Source organism: Rhinopithecus roxellana, chromosome 10, assembly GCF_007565055.1.
Source record: "Rhinopithecus roxellana isolate Shanxi Qingling chromosome 10, ASM756505v1, whole genome shotgun sequence".
In the NCBI taxonomy this organism is placed as follows: Eukaryota; Metazoa; Chordata; class Mammalia; order Primates; family Cercopithecidae; genus Rhinopithecus; species Rhinopithecus roxellana.
In genome coordinates this window covers 48245079-48259985 of record NC_044558.1, presented here as the reverse complement: position 1 = coordinate 48259985, position 14907 = coordinate 48245079, and the positions used below count along the sequence as shown (strand labels likewise).

Genomic DNA, 14907 nt, shown 5'->3' with positions numbered 1-14907 from the left:
TGTGGTTGTATATTTACTGAGAACTTGAATTACATCAAAATCTGAGGATTTTTATATTTTATTGTATAAAATGGTGGGACTTTTATATTGGTGATTGAAACAACCAAACATAAAGTATTCAATTTGTGGTTACACCTGATAAAATAAAGATAATGGCCTTGCTCTTCAATCTTGTTTCACACTAAATGAAAATTGTGTTTTCAGGCAATTGTTCTTTGTTTTCGACTACACTTCACGAAAGATAATATTACAAATAATACAGCTGCTGCTACAGTGCGACAAGTTGTTACTGTTGTTTTTGAGAGGATGGTTGCTGAAGATGAACGACACAGAGGTAAAGTACTAGAAGTTGTTTTACTTTGTGGGTGGTTCTTGGATGATTTCAGTTTTATTAACTTTCAGCCTTTGCTGAAATGATCAACATTATTATGTCTATAATGGAAACTTAAAAAATAAATTCCTCACAATTTGATCACCCTAAGGAATAGGCTCTTTGTTTTCCTTGTTTATTTCTAGTATATGCATAATTTTGTATTAAATATGATAATTTCACATTTTAAACCAAGTATTGCATTATATGTATTTTTTAACCAAACATTGCATTCTAGGAATTTTTTATGTTATTGCTTCATCCTTATAATTTAAATTTTTATTATTGCATTATATTTTGTGGCCATTCTGTAATTTAACTGAACTAGTCTCCTATTGGACACTTGCGCTCTGTTCAGTATTTTATAACTGTTTTGGGTGGTTTCCTACATATCTTTTTAAATTATTTCTTCAGGATAAATTTCCAAGAGTGGGCTTCCCTCATAAATATTTGTCTGTATCTGCTAACATGTGTTAAGAACATTTAAATAATATAAAAATTAATTTTTGGCCGGGTGCGGTGGCTCATGCCTGTAATCCTAGCATTTTGGGAGGCCGAGGTGGGTGGATTGCCTGAGCTCAGGAGTGTGAGACCAGCCTGGGCAACACGGTAAAACCTCGTCTCTACTAAAATACAAAAAATCAGCTGGGTGTGGTGGAGTGCACCTGTAATCCCAGCTACTCCAGAGGCTGAGGCAGGAGACTCACTTGAACCTGGGAGGCAGGGTTGCAGTGAGCTGTGATTGCACCACTGCACTCCAGCCTGGACAACAGAGCAAGACTCCATCTCAAAAATAATAATAATAATTTTTAAATATTTTTTATCAAATACCTTTATAAGAATATTTCCACTTTGGTATATTGTTTTTTCTTTATTTTTTGGGGGGGAAAATGCAGGTGGAATTCTAGTAGTTTGAAATATTAAGGAATTATAATATGTCCCATTTGGTTAAAATATTCAAAATCATATTGTAATAACACAGGGCAGTTCCCCAGTTTGAATGTTTTATACATTCATAACCTCAATAAAATTCCCGCATTGGTAGTTTTAGTTGTGTGTCTCTAAGGCTAATCTGCCATTTAATACTTTATAGTAAGGTAGAAATACTTAGAACTTTTTTCTTTTCAGGTAGTCGTTAAGTCAATATTTATTCAAAACAGGCTGTCATAACTTACAGAGAATGATATTTTTTACTAGTAGTTAATTAAAGAAGTACTGAGTTGGGAAACACCATCCTAGCTGATTCTTAGCTGGTGAATATCTGTAACTGACATAGTAATAGCAGCAGATAAGCAGTAATTCTCTTGAAGATAGTGAAATGGTAGAGGAGTTAACCATATGGTAAACATTTGTATGTCTGTTTGATATTTAAAAACACATTTAAAGATCACGTGAATGTTAAGTCCATGAAATAAAGGGGCTGAAGAATGGGAAACCAAATGTATGGACAAAGATACCCAGCTTATTAGAGTGAATGTAAGGTAACAAAGAGTGATTTTTATGGTATTTGGTATAAAAATAGATTCCTTTTTTTTTTTGTTTTGGAGGCATATGTTAAAAATTGGAAATTTTAATTCTGAAATTATAATTACAATTTATAATTATATAAACATATTTATTTTAGACATTATCTTTTAAACAGAATATATAATTTATTAAAGGCTACTGTGAACTGCTAAAACCCATCCTGTTTTGATTGCAGATATTATAGAACAACCAATACTGGTGCAAGGAAATAGTAACAGAAGATCTGTCAGTACCCTCAAACCTTGTGCTAAAGATGCATATATGCTTTTCCAGGTATTTTAGTTGATAAAAATAATTTTTATTCTAAAATATAGTTTTGTGTGAATTTTTTAGTTGGGGATTTTATGTCTAAGTTTTTTAATGTGAATTTTTTTGAAAATATGTCACAGGTAGTATTAAAATAGTTCTAAAGAACAACTTCTGTATTTACTTTATAGCTAATTAACATGATAAAACATTATGACTCACTTTAAGAAAATAAAATGAAATAAATGCAGAACTAGAAAACAGGTATATCAGAAACAACTAGTCATGCAAAAAAAGTTTCTTTAAACAAGGAAAATTTAAGTAATAAATTTGGTCTGTGTAATATAATTTGATACATAGATACCTGATTTTTACATCACTTGTCATGAATAAATAATTTTAGGTAAAACAAGATTAATCTGTACTGAAAATATTATTACTTTGGATTAAAAGCTTATTTTTTCATTTAAAATATGTTAGATTAATCATTTATCTGTCTACTGTCTCTGTATTGTCAGTACAGAGTACTGTACAATTGTACAAATTGTACAGCTGTACAAATAGTCAGTACAGAGTAGTTATATGATTCTTTAAAAGTTTGCTTATATAATCTATCAGTTACACAATTTGTCAAAATTGGAATTACCGGCACTTAGTTTCTAAGGAGCAAAAACATGTATTATATAAGAAGATAGATTTTTTTTTTTTTAAGATTTATGAACTGTGAGTTTTGAAAAGCACATTTAATTCTAGCACGTGAAATTGTTGGATTTATTTTCCCAGGACCTTTGTCAGTTGGTTAATGCTGATGCTCCTTATTGGCTAGTGGGCATGACAGAAATGACTCGGACGTTTGGCCTTGAATTACTTGAGTCAGTCCTCAATGATTTTCCACAGGTCTTTTTACAAGTAAGCCATTTATAGTATTTTGTGACAAAGTTAATCTTGATTGTTTTACAGATATTTTTAAAGAAAGCAATGTGTATTTTTTTTCCACATTAAAAGTTGCAAAGAGGCCAGACTTGGTGACTCATGTCTGTAATCCCAACACTTTGGGAGGCTGAAGTGGGAGGATTGCTTGAGCCCAGGAGTTTGAGACCAGCCTAGGCAACATAGTGAGACACCATCAATATAGAAAAGAAAATCAAAAGGCTGGGCGCGGTGGCTCACGCCTATAATCCCAGCACTTTGGGAGGCCAAGGCAGGTGGGTCATAAGGTCAGGAGTTTGAGACCAGCCTGGCCACTATGATGAAACCCCGTCTCTACTAAAAATACAAAAATTAACCGGGCGTGATGGCGGGTGCCTGTAGTCCCAGCTACTCAGGAGGCTGAGGCAGGAGAATCACTTGAACCTGGGAGGCGGAGGTTGCAGTGAGCTGAAGTCGCACCACTTCACTCCAGCCTGGGTGACAGCAAGACTCTGTCTCAAAAAAAATAAATAAAACAAAAAATTTTTTAAAAAGCTAGGTGTGATGGTGCATGTCTGTAGTCCCTGCTATTCAGGAGACTGAGGCAGGAGAATCGCTTCTGCCCAGGAGGTTGAGTTTGCAGTGAGCCGTGTTCATGCCACTACACTCCAGCCTGGGTGAGAGAGCCAGACCCCATTTCTTAAAAAAAAAAAAAAAAAAAAGAAAAGAAAAGGAAGGAAAGAAAGATGTGGAGAGTTATAGCCTCAAACTTTAGACATATAACAGTTTAGTATTACATTACTTTTTTTTTTTTTTTTAGTCCCTTAGCATTTTGGAATTTTAATAATAGAAAGAATCTCTAGAGACAATCTGTTAATAGTCAGGTATCTCCCAGTGTATGAGTCTATGAAGGAAATGTGGTATGTGAGTTACTTGTGTAATATTTAAAAGCCTAAAGAAATTATTGATTGTTACTTGCTCATATATCTAGCTATGTGTTTTCACATAACTTAAATGGAAAACAACCAAAGTCCAAAATGAAGTCAGTGACTTACGCAGGGTCACTTAGTTATTAGCAGGTCTTGAACTGTAATTTAGGTTTCTTAACTACTCATCTAGCTCCTTCCCTTACCATGCTTCCTCCCTAAGTAATCCATTTTATCCTTTGCTCTTACCTACAAAATGAGTGAATTAAGTGGTACAGTAGTATAAGATCTTTTAGGCCAGGATTTGGAGCTGAAATTATTTTTATATGGCTCATAATTTTTAGTATACATTAGGCAGTTGTTAAATGCTCTTGGTGAGCAGTATATACTGATGATTCCCTTTCTTGTAGTGTAATAAGATAAGCAGTATTTAGATATAACTTGTCCAACACTCTTGTATAAATAATAGTCATAGCAGCTATCATTTCTTGACTACCTTCTATGTGCTATGTGCCAGATTCCTTACATATTATATTCTCTTTTATCTTCCCAAGTGCCTAAGATATACCAATTATCACTGTTTTACACATGAGGAAACTACAACATCCAGAGGGTTAAATAATTTGTCCACAGTTTCATGGTTTATAAGTGATGGAGTTGGGATTTGAACTCATGTTGATCCAAATTAGTTTCTCTCCGTATCCCCTCTTTTTTATTTACATATCACATCCCAACCATCACCTTCAAAACATATTCAGGATCCAATCACTTCTTACCACTTCTACAATTATTCTAGTCTAAGCTACCATCACCTCTTACTTGAATTGTTGTGTTGGCTTCCTAACTGGTCTGCTTGCATATATATTAATACTTGTACCACTTATTATAGTTGTTTGTGACACCACATCCAGAATGGTCTTTTAAAATAAGTCAAATCTTTTCAGTCTCTTGTAAATTGCTTCAGTTGATATCCTCCTTATCAGACTAAAAGATGAAGTGTCCTTCTGCTCTGTGGAACTTTTCATGATTTAGTCCCCGATATTCCTTGATCTTGTTTCTTTCCTCTCTTTGCCCTCATCCTTTGGCCACACTGTCCTTCTTGTTGTTTCTGAAGTGCCTCAAGCAGACTCCTGCCCCAGGGCCTTTGTACTTGCTATTCCCTGGGCATGGAATCCTTTTTTCCTCATATGGCTTGCTGTCTTACTTTTTTGAGGGCTTTGTTCAATGGTCAACTTATCAGACACATCTTCCCCAACCACATTGTGTAAAATGGCAACCTTTTTTCCTACCAGCACCATTATCTTTCTTATCCCTCTTTATTTTTCTTTGTAGTACTTATCACCTCCTGCCACACACACACACACACACACACACACACACACACACGTATATATGTATTATATATTATTACATATTGTGTATTATTTTATTTTCTCTCTTTCCCTACAAGAAGATAAACTCTGTGAGGCAGGGACTTAGTACTGTTGTATAGGTGTCTTTAGTAATAGTGCCTGGCATATGGCAGGTGTTTGATAAATATTTGAATGAATGAATTGGTTAATGAATCTGAATTTAAAATTTTTATGTTTGGGTTATGTTTTCTGACTTTGTAGGAAAATATTTGAAACTGTTTTTACAGATTTTTTTTTCTCTTTTTTTTTTTTTGAGACAGAGTCTTGCTCTGTTGCCCAGGCTGGAGTGCAGTGGTGTGATCTCAGCTCACTGCAAGCTCCACCTCCCATGTTCATGCCATTCTCCTGCCTCAGCCTCCTGAGTAGCTGGGACTATAAGCACCCGCCACCATGCCCGGCTAATTTTTTTGTATTTTTTTTAAGTACAGACAGGGTTTCATGGTGTTGGCCAGGATGGTCTCGATCTCCTGACTTTGTGATCCACCTGCCTTGGCCTCCCAAAGTGCTGGGATTACAGGCATGAGCCAGCGTGCCCAGCCTGTTTTTACAGATTTATTATACGTACAAAATTTACTTTATTCTTCTGTGTAAGATCCTAGAACTTCATCCTGTACAGTTTTCTTCCAGAGATAAATATTTGTTTCTTTTTTAACTCATCATTCACATATGCAATCAAAATTTACTAGTCACTTATGTTTTATGCCAAGTATACAGAAGTTAAATAAGACTGATAAAGTCTTTGCCCTGTGACACTTACAATTCTAATGGGGAGACAGATTTTAACTGAGTTGATAAGATGTGATGAGTGCTGTGAAGGAGAAGTATTAAAAGTGTCAGGAAATGAATAACAGTGGACCAAACCTAGTGGAGACTTGGTGATAAATCAAGGATATGATACTTAAGCTTGTAAATGAAGGATTAAGAGTAGCTAGGAGACATGGAGAGAATAGGAAAAGAGTACTCCACACAGAAGGTCGAAGAGCAGTGACCCTGAGAAAGGATGTCTTCTTTTCTAGAAAAATAGGCTTTAAGGGCATTGAAACTTTGCCTTTTGCCTCAATGAAGTATTGTAGTGGAAGATAAAAAAGGCAGTCTCAAAGATTACTTCTAGCTTTCTGGCTTGAATAGTGAACCATTTGCTAAGATGGAGTACTTCATGGGCAGAATTTTTATCACAAAGACACATTATTCATATATATACTAATTTTGAGGTATCTGTGAGACATACAAAATGTTAATTGGACTTATGCATTTCAAGGTTTGGGGCTGAAATTATAAATTTAAATGTTCCTGGCATATAGTTGATAATTGGAGAGATGGGAGTGAATGAGATTGTGGTGAGAACCTAGAGTACAAAGCAAGGGCATGGTACTCTGGACTTCTGAGGAACCTCAACATTAAACAGTTGAGAATGAGCATGTACAAGAGACTGAGAACACAAGGCCAGAAGGCAGGAACAAATCTAAGAGAATGTGACGTAATAAAAGGCAAAAGCAAAGAAAGTTTCAAGATGAAGTAAGTAATCAGTTATATCAGGTGGTTCACAGAGATCTGGTAGGTGCAGTGGCTCACACCTGTAATCTTAGCACTTTGGGGGACTGAGGCGGCCAGATAGCCTGAGCTCAGGAGTTCAAGACCAGCCTGGGCAACATAGTGAGACCCTGTCTCTATGAAAAATTTTTAGAAAATCAGCTGGGCCTGGTGACATTTACCTGTAGTGTCAGCTACTTGGGAGGCTGAGGGGCGGGAAGACCCCAGGAGGTCAAGGCTGCAGTGAGCCATGATCGTACCACTGCACTCCAGCCTGGGTAACAGAGCAAGACCCTGTTTCAAAAACAGAACAAAACAAAACAAAAACAAAGAGATCTGATAAGATGAAGACTGGAAAGACTGGAAAGACTGGAAAGTGTTTGCTTTGGCCACAGAGATCATGATGAGGATAATGAGAAGTGGAGAAGTAGAATTGGGATAGTTGGTGATAGTGCTGGAGGAAACCCAACTGTAGTGAGTTGAGTAGTGAGAGGGAAACAGTGAATTGATAAAACTTTTAAGAATTGCTTAAGAATTGCTGGTATGCTTATATATTAACCAATATACAAAATAATCATTTTTGTAAAATATGAAAGTGGACTTTACTTTTCATTTTGGCAGTCAAAGAAACTAACTATAGATGTGAGAGTATAATTTCAAGTCATTTATCTCTTAAGATCTCATTTTGGGGGAAAGAATGAAAAAGTATATTAAAATATTTATAAAAGTCTGGAAGAGTATACATGTAGAAGTTAACAATGAGTAGTCCACTTATCTCCAGGAGGTGAGATTAGGCAAGACTTACTTTTATGTTTTTATTTATCTGTGTTTTCAGTTTTTCTTTCTTGAGAATCTGATTTTTTAAAAGATACATTTAGTCTGGGGGCAGTGGCTCACGCCTGTCATCCCAGCACTTTGGGAGGCTAAGGCGGGCCGATCACCTGAGGTCAGGAGAGCCTGGCCAACATGGTGAAACCCCGTCACTATTAAAAATACAAAAATTAGCAAGGTGTGGTGGCACATACCTGTAATCTCAGCTACTTGGGAGGTGGAGGCAGGAGAATTGCTTGAACCTGGGAGGTGGAGGTTGCAGTGAACCACAATCGTGCCATTGCACTCCAGCCTGGGTGACAAAGAGAAACTCCATCTCAAAAAAAAAAAAAAAAAGGTACATTTAAAAAATTTTGTGATTCTGAGCAAACAACCTGCTCTATGCCTTATTTCCCTTCTCTGTAAGATTAAAGGATTAGGTCAAGTGATTTTTGTGATCTTTTCTTTGTTTATAGCTTCAATGAAATTTGGATGACAACAACAAAATAAAGTGTATTTGAGGCTAGTCATTAAATACAGACTAGGCCTTATATTGTCAGTGAAATGGGATTACCTTGCTATTATAGGCAGGGAATTAACAGGTTAAGGAGTGCTTTCTTTATAATATATTATGACTGTAAGTAAAATTTAAGAATTATTTGCAAGATTCCCTGACTTGTAAAATAATTATGCTTGTTTGCCATTGCATGTTTTATCAGCTCATCATGTTCTGTTCAAGCAGTCCAAGCAGAACAAAATTTTAAGTTAATTATTAAATCTCTGCATGAAAGGAATTGTTCTTTGCAAAACAAAATCAGTGAATTATATAACATACTTTATTAGGAAATTTTCTCTCCTCAGCTACCTATTTTAAACTATTTATTTGCTTGAATTTGTATAGCTTGTTTTCTTTTCTTTCTTTTTTCTTTTTCTTTTTTTTTTTTCTGTGTGAGATAGGGTCTTGCTCCATTGCCCAGATTGGAGTACAGTGGTGTGATCATGGCTCACTGCAGTCTCAACCTCCCTGGGCTCAAGTGATCCTCCCACCTCAGCCACCCAAGTAGCTGGGACCGCAGGCGGTACCACTATATCCAGCTAATTTTTGTTGTTGTTGTTGTTGAGATGGGGTCTCCCTGTGTTGCTCAGGCTGGTCTTGAACTCCTGAGTACCAGCAATCCTCCCACCTCAGCCTCCCAAAGTGCCAGGATTCCAGGCCTGAGCCACCATGCCTGGCTCTATTTTCTTTCTTCTGTTGTTTATGTTTTTAATTACCAGTGTCCAACTAAAATGAAAGTTTCTAGTAATCACCAATTACTTAATTCTAAAATCATTAAGTGTTCCTTTTAAACTTATATTCTTTCAAAAACCTGTTGTAATACTGATTATTATTACTTTTTGAGATAGTATCTTGCTCTGTCACCCAGACTGGAGGGCAGTGGCATGATCATGGCTCACTACAGCCTTGACCTCCAGGGTTCAAGTGTTCTTTCCACCTCAGCTTCCCAAATAGCTGGGACTACTGGTGTGTGCCACCACACCTGGCTAATTTTTAAATTTTTTGTAGAGGTGGGGTCTCACTGTGTTGCTGAGGCTCATCTTGAACTCCCGGGCTCGAGCTGTCCTCCCACCTTGGGCTCCCAAAATGCTAAGATTACAGGCATGAGCCACCATGCTGGGCTCTGATGACTATTCTGATCTTAGACTCTCTAAGTGCAATATGAATTTCAAAATTGTGGGTAAACTATAAAACAATAAAACATATAAACTTATAGTAAAGCTAAATTATTTATACTGGTTATTAAGAAGTTTTGTTTCGTAGTGAGACTGTGTTTTTAGAAGTATTTAGTACAAATAAAGTTAATTTTTTTTTCTTTCTTTTTTTCCTTGCAAATAGCACCAAGAATTTAGTTTCCTCCTCAAAGAAAGGGTATGTCCTCTTGTGATAAAGCTCTTTTCTCCAAATATAAAGTTCAGACAAGGTTCCAGCGCTTCATCTTCTCCAGCACCAGTTGAAAAACCCTATTTTCCTATCTGCATGCGTTTGCTGAGAGTAGTATCTGTTCTGATTAAGCAATTTTACAGTCTTTTGGTAAGTGCTAATTTCCTTACGTATTTGTGTATATAGTTGCATGTTGTGCCCTTTGTAAAAAGTGGTCTGTTACAGTGCATTTAGTTTTTTCAGTTTAGTTCAACAGAATTTTTTTGAGTACCTACATGTATTCTAGGTACTCTAAAGGTTTGTGCTGTCCTTTCTTGAATCTTGCTTATGTTTATAGATTATTCATAATATGTGAAGCAGAGTCATTGCCTGTTATCTGAAGGCAGCATAGGAATTGTGGTTTAGGAACTCAGCTAATTGTCTGTATCTCATTTGAAGGATTATTAAAATTATAGTCTCTTCAGTTTATTCTGCTTTCATTTATACTGTTTCATATGTCTTAACAGATTAAAGCAAAGACATTAAAGATTTGGTCAAGTCTAGGATTAGAAACCAATTATTTTGACTTACAGTCCAATATTGTATCTGTTTTGCAAAGTTAATCAATGCCTATTATGTTGTGATATTCCTGATGATAATTCTATTTATGTAATGCTTTAGTCATAAACATTCAAATACTGTTTGTCAGAGAAAATAGTGCACCATGTTTTTTTAAAATTCTGTGTTAAGTCAAATTCACATTCTGTAATTTTTTCACATTTATATGCTTCTTCTTCTTCTTCTTCTTTTTTTTTTTTTTTGAGATGGAGTCTCGCTCTGTCGCCCAGGCTGGAGTGCAGTGGCACAATCTCAGCTCACTGCAACTTCCACCTCCTGGGTTCAAGGAATTCTTCTGCCTCAGTCTCCCTAGTAGCTGGGACTACAGGCACCTGCCACCACACCCGGCTAATTTTTGTATTTTTAGTAGAGATGGGGCTTCACCCTCTTGGTCAGGCTGGTCTTAAACTCCTGACTTCAGCTGATCCACCCACCTTAACCTCCCAAAGTGCTGGGATTACAAGTGTCAGCCATCGCGCCTGACCTTATATTCTAAAAATAGACAATACAATAATAGTAGGAGACTTTAAATACTCTACTTCCAATAAAGGTAGAACAACCAGACATAAGACTAATAAGGAAACAAAGGACTTGAACAACACTGTAGAACAGTTGGACCTAACAGACATATACAGAACACTCCACCTAACATAGCAGATTACACATTCTTTTCAAGTGCACATAGATTGTTCTCAAGGATAGAGCATATGTTAAGCCATAAAACAAGTCTCAACAAATTTAGGAAGATTGTAATCATACCAAGTATATTCTCTGACCAAAGTGGAATCCAACCAGAAATCAATAGTGGAAGGAAAATGAGAAGAGTCTCAAATGTATGGAAATTAAACAACACACTAGTTAGGAGAAGGAAGGAAATAATAAAGAATACCACATAAATAAACAAAATGGAGAATAGAAAAGCAATAGAGAGAATCAGTGAAAGTTGTTTTTTTGAAAAAATTAAGAAAATTAACAAACCGTTATCAAGACTAAAAAGAGAAAATACTCAAATAACTAAAATCAGAAATAAAAGAGGAGACATTACAACTGATGCCACAGAAATAAGAAATTTAAAAGGATCATAAAAGACTAGTAGGAAGAGTTATGTGCTAACAAATTGGTTAACCTAGAAGAAATGAATAAATTCCTTGAAACATCAACCTACTAAAACTGAATCACAAGAAAAAAATTAAACAGACCTATAACTAGTATGGAGATTGAATTAATAATGGAAAACCTTCACACAAAGAAAAGCCCAAGAACAGGTGGTTTCCCTGGAAAATTCTACCAAACATTGAAAGAACAATTAACAAACTCCAAAGAATTGAAGAGGAGAGAAACTTCCAAGCTCATTTTATGAGGCCAGCATTAATACCAAAGCCAGACAAAAATACTGCAAGGGAAAAAACAAAACAAAAAAACAGATCAAGCTCCCTGATACTGATTAAAAAATTCTCAAAAAGTGCAAGAAAACTTAATTCAACAGCATATTAAAAGGATTCTATGCCATGACCAAGTGGGATCTATCCCTGGAATGTAAGGATGTTTCAACATACAAAAATCAGTTAATATAATACACTACATTAAAAGAATGAAGGTTAAAAACCACATGATCATTCCAATTGACACAGAAAAAGCATTTGGCAAAATTCATCATCCTTTCATGGTAAAAACACCAAACAAACTAGGAATAGAACTAAACTACCTTAACGCAACAAATGCTATTTATGAAGAGACAATAACTAATAACTGTTATCACACTTGATAGTGAAAACCTGAAAGCTTTCCCTCTAAGATCAGGAACAAGCCAAGATTGCCTATTCTTGCCACTTCTATTCAATGTGGTACTGGAACTCCTAGCCAGAGCAATTAAGAATGAAAAAGAAATAAAAGGCATCCACATTGGAAAGGAAGAAGTAAAATTATCTCTGTTTGCTAATGTAATGTTGTACGTAGAAAACCCTGAATATTCCACACCAGAAAAACTGTTAGAACTGATAAACATAGCAAAGTTGCAAGATAAAAAATCACCACAAGAAATCAGTTATGTCTCTATATACTAACAGTAAACAATTCCAGAAAGAAATTAAGAAAATAATTTCATTTGCAAAGTATCAAAAAGAGTAAAATACTTAGGCATAAACTTAACCAAGAAGGTGAAAGGCCTACACACTGAAAACTATAAAACATTATTGAAATAAATTAAAGACACGAAGAAATGGAAAGATATCCAGTGTTCATGGTTAAAAGACTTAAAATTGTTAAAATGTTCATACAGTCTAAAGAGATCTATGAATTAAATACAGTGCCTATCAAAATTCCAACAATCACTTTTTGCAGAAGTAGAAGAAACCATCTTAAAATTCATATTGAATCTCAAGGGACCCCAAATTGCCAAAACTATCTTGAGAAAAAAGAACAAAGTTGGAAGCCTCACACTCCCTGATTTCAAAACATGTTACAAAGCTACAGTTATCACAATAGCATAAAGTAGTACTGGCATAAAGACACACACAAAGACCCATGGAACAGAATAGAGAGGCTAAAAATAAACTCATATATGGTCACGTGATCTTTGAAAAGGGTGCCAAGACCACTCAGTGGAGAAAGGATAGTCTATTTAACCATTATGCTGGGAAAACCGGATGTTCACATGCAAAAGAATGAGGTTAGACCCTTACCTTATGCCATGTACAAAAAATAATTCAAAATAGATTTCATGACCTAAATATAAGATTTAAAACCAAAAAATTCCTAAAAGAAAACATAGGGAAAAATCTTTATGACATTGGATTTCACAATGATTTCTTGACTATGATACTAAAAGCACAGGCAACAAAAGCAACAATAGACAAATGGACCTACATCACACTTAAAAACGTCTGCACCTCAAAGAAAGCAGTCAACAGAGTTGTATTAGTTTTCACACTGCTGGTAAAGACATACCCGAGACTGGGCAATTTACAAAAGAAAGCGATTTATTGGACTTACAGTTTCATGTGGCTGGGGAAGCTTCACAATCATGGTTGAAGGTGAAAGGCACATCTCACATGGCAGCAGACAAGAGAAGAGAGCTTATGCAGGGAAACCCCGCTTTTAAAACAACCAGATCTTGTGAGACTTACTATCAAGAGAACAGCATGGGAAAGACCTGCCTCCCATGATTCATTACCTCTCACCAGGTGCTTCCCACAACACGTGGGAATTCAAGATGAGATATGGGTGGGGACACAACCAAACCATGTCATTCCACCCCTGGCCTCCCAAGTCTCATAGGTCCTCATATTTCAAAACCAATCATGCCTTCCCAACAGTCCCCAAAGTCTTAACTCATTTCAGCATTAACTCAAAAGTCCACAGTCCAAAGTTCATCTGAGACAAGGCAAGTTTCTTCTGCCTATGAGCCTGTAAAATCAAAAGCAAGTTAGTTACTTCCTAGATACAATGGGGGTACAAGCATTGGGTAAATACAGCCATTCTAAATGGGAGAAACTTGCCAAAACAAAGGGGCTACAAGTCTGAAATCCAGCAGATTTGCCCCATGCAAGTCTGAAATCCAGCAGGGTGGTCAAATCTTAAAGCTCCAAAATGACCTCCTTTGACTCCATGTCTGACATCCAGATCACGCCGATTCAAGAGGTGGGTTCCCGTGGTCTTGGGCAGCTCCGCTCCTGTGGCTTTGCAGGATACAGCCTCCCTTCCAGCTGCTTTCATGGCCTGGTGTTGAGTGTCTGTGGCTTTTCCAGGTGTACGGTGCAAGCTGTAGGTGAATCTGTCATTCTAGTGTCTGGACGGTGACCCTCTTCTCACAGCTCCACTACATGGTGCTCCAGTAGGGACTTTGTGTGGAGTCTCTGACCTCACATTTCCCTTCAGCATTGCCTTAGCAGAGGTTCTACATGAAGACCCCGCCCCTACAGCAAACTTCTGCCTGGGCATCCGGACGTTTCCATACATCTGAAATCTAGGCAGAGGCTTCCAAACCTCAGTTCTTGACTTCTGTGCACTCATGGGATCAACACCATGTGAAAGCTGCCAAGGCTTGATGCTTGCACCCTCTGAAGCCACGGCCTGAACTCTCTGTTGACCCCTTTCAGTCACGGCTGGAGTGGCTGGGATGCAGGGGACCAAGTCACTAGGCTGCACACAGCACAGGGACCCTGGGCCCGGCCCACGAAACCACGTTTTCCTCCTAGGCCTCTGGATCTGTGATGGGAGGGGCTGCCTCTCAAAGGTCTCTGACATGCCTTGGAGACATTTTCTCCATTGTCTTGGTGATTAACATTCAGCTACTTGTTACTTATGCAGATTTCTACAGCCAGCTTGAAATTCTCCTCAGAAAATGGGATTTTCTTTTCTTTTTCTGGGGAGGGATGGAGTCTTGCTCTGTATCCCAGGCTGGAGTGCAGTAGCATGATCTCGGCTCTCCGCCTCCTGGGTTCAAGTGATTCTCCTGCCTCAGCCTCCTGAGTAGCTAGGATTACAGGTGTGAGCCACCACGCCCGGCTAATTTTTGTATTTTTAGTAAAGAGTGGTTTTCGTCATGTTGGCCAGCCTGGTCTTGAACTCCTGACCTCAAGCAACCCACCTGCCTTGGCCTCCCAAAGTGCTGGAATTACAGGCATGAGCCACCATGAGCCA

General features: G+C 37.1%; 1 protein-coding gene across 3 annotated transcripts in view; it reads left to right on the top strand.

Moving 5' to 3' along the window:
- MON2 (MON2 homolog, regulator of endosome-to-Golgi trafficking) overlaps positions 1-14907 on the top strand; it is a 131411-nt gene that overhangs the window by 31040 nt on the left and 85464 nt on the right. For all 3 annotated transcript variants that reach the window (XM_030939325.1, XM_010381126.2, XM_010381124.2), the window contains exons 5-8: positions 205-334; positions 2073-2170; positions 2927-3052; positions 9625-9819. In XM_030939325.1, coding sequence (XP_030795185.1) covers positions 205-334; positions 2073-2170; positions 2927-3052; positions 9625-9819 — 549 coding nt within the window. The remainder of the gene's footprint in view (positions 1-204; positions 335-2072; positions 2171-2926; positions 3053-9624; positions 9820-14907) is intronic.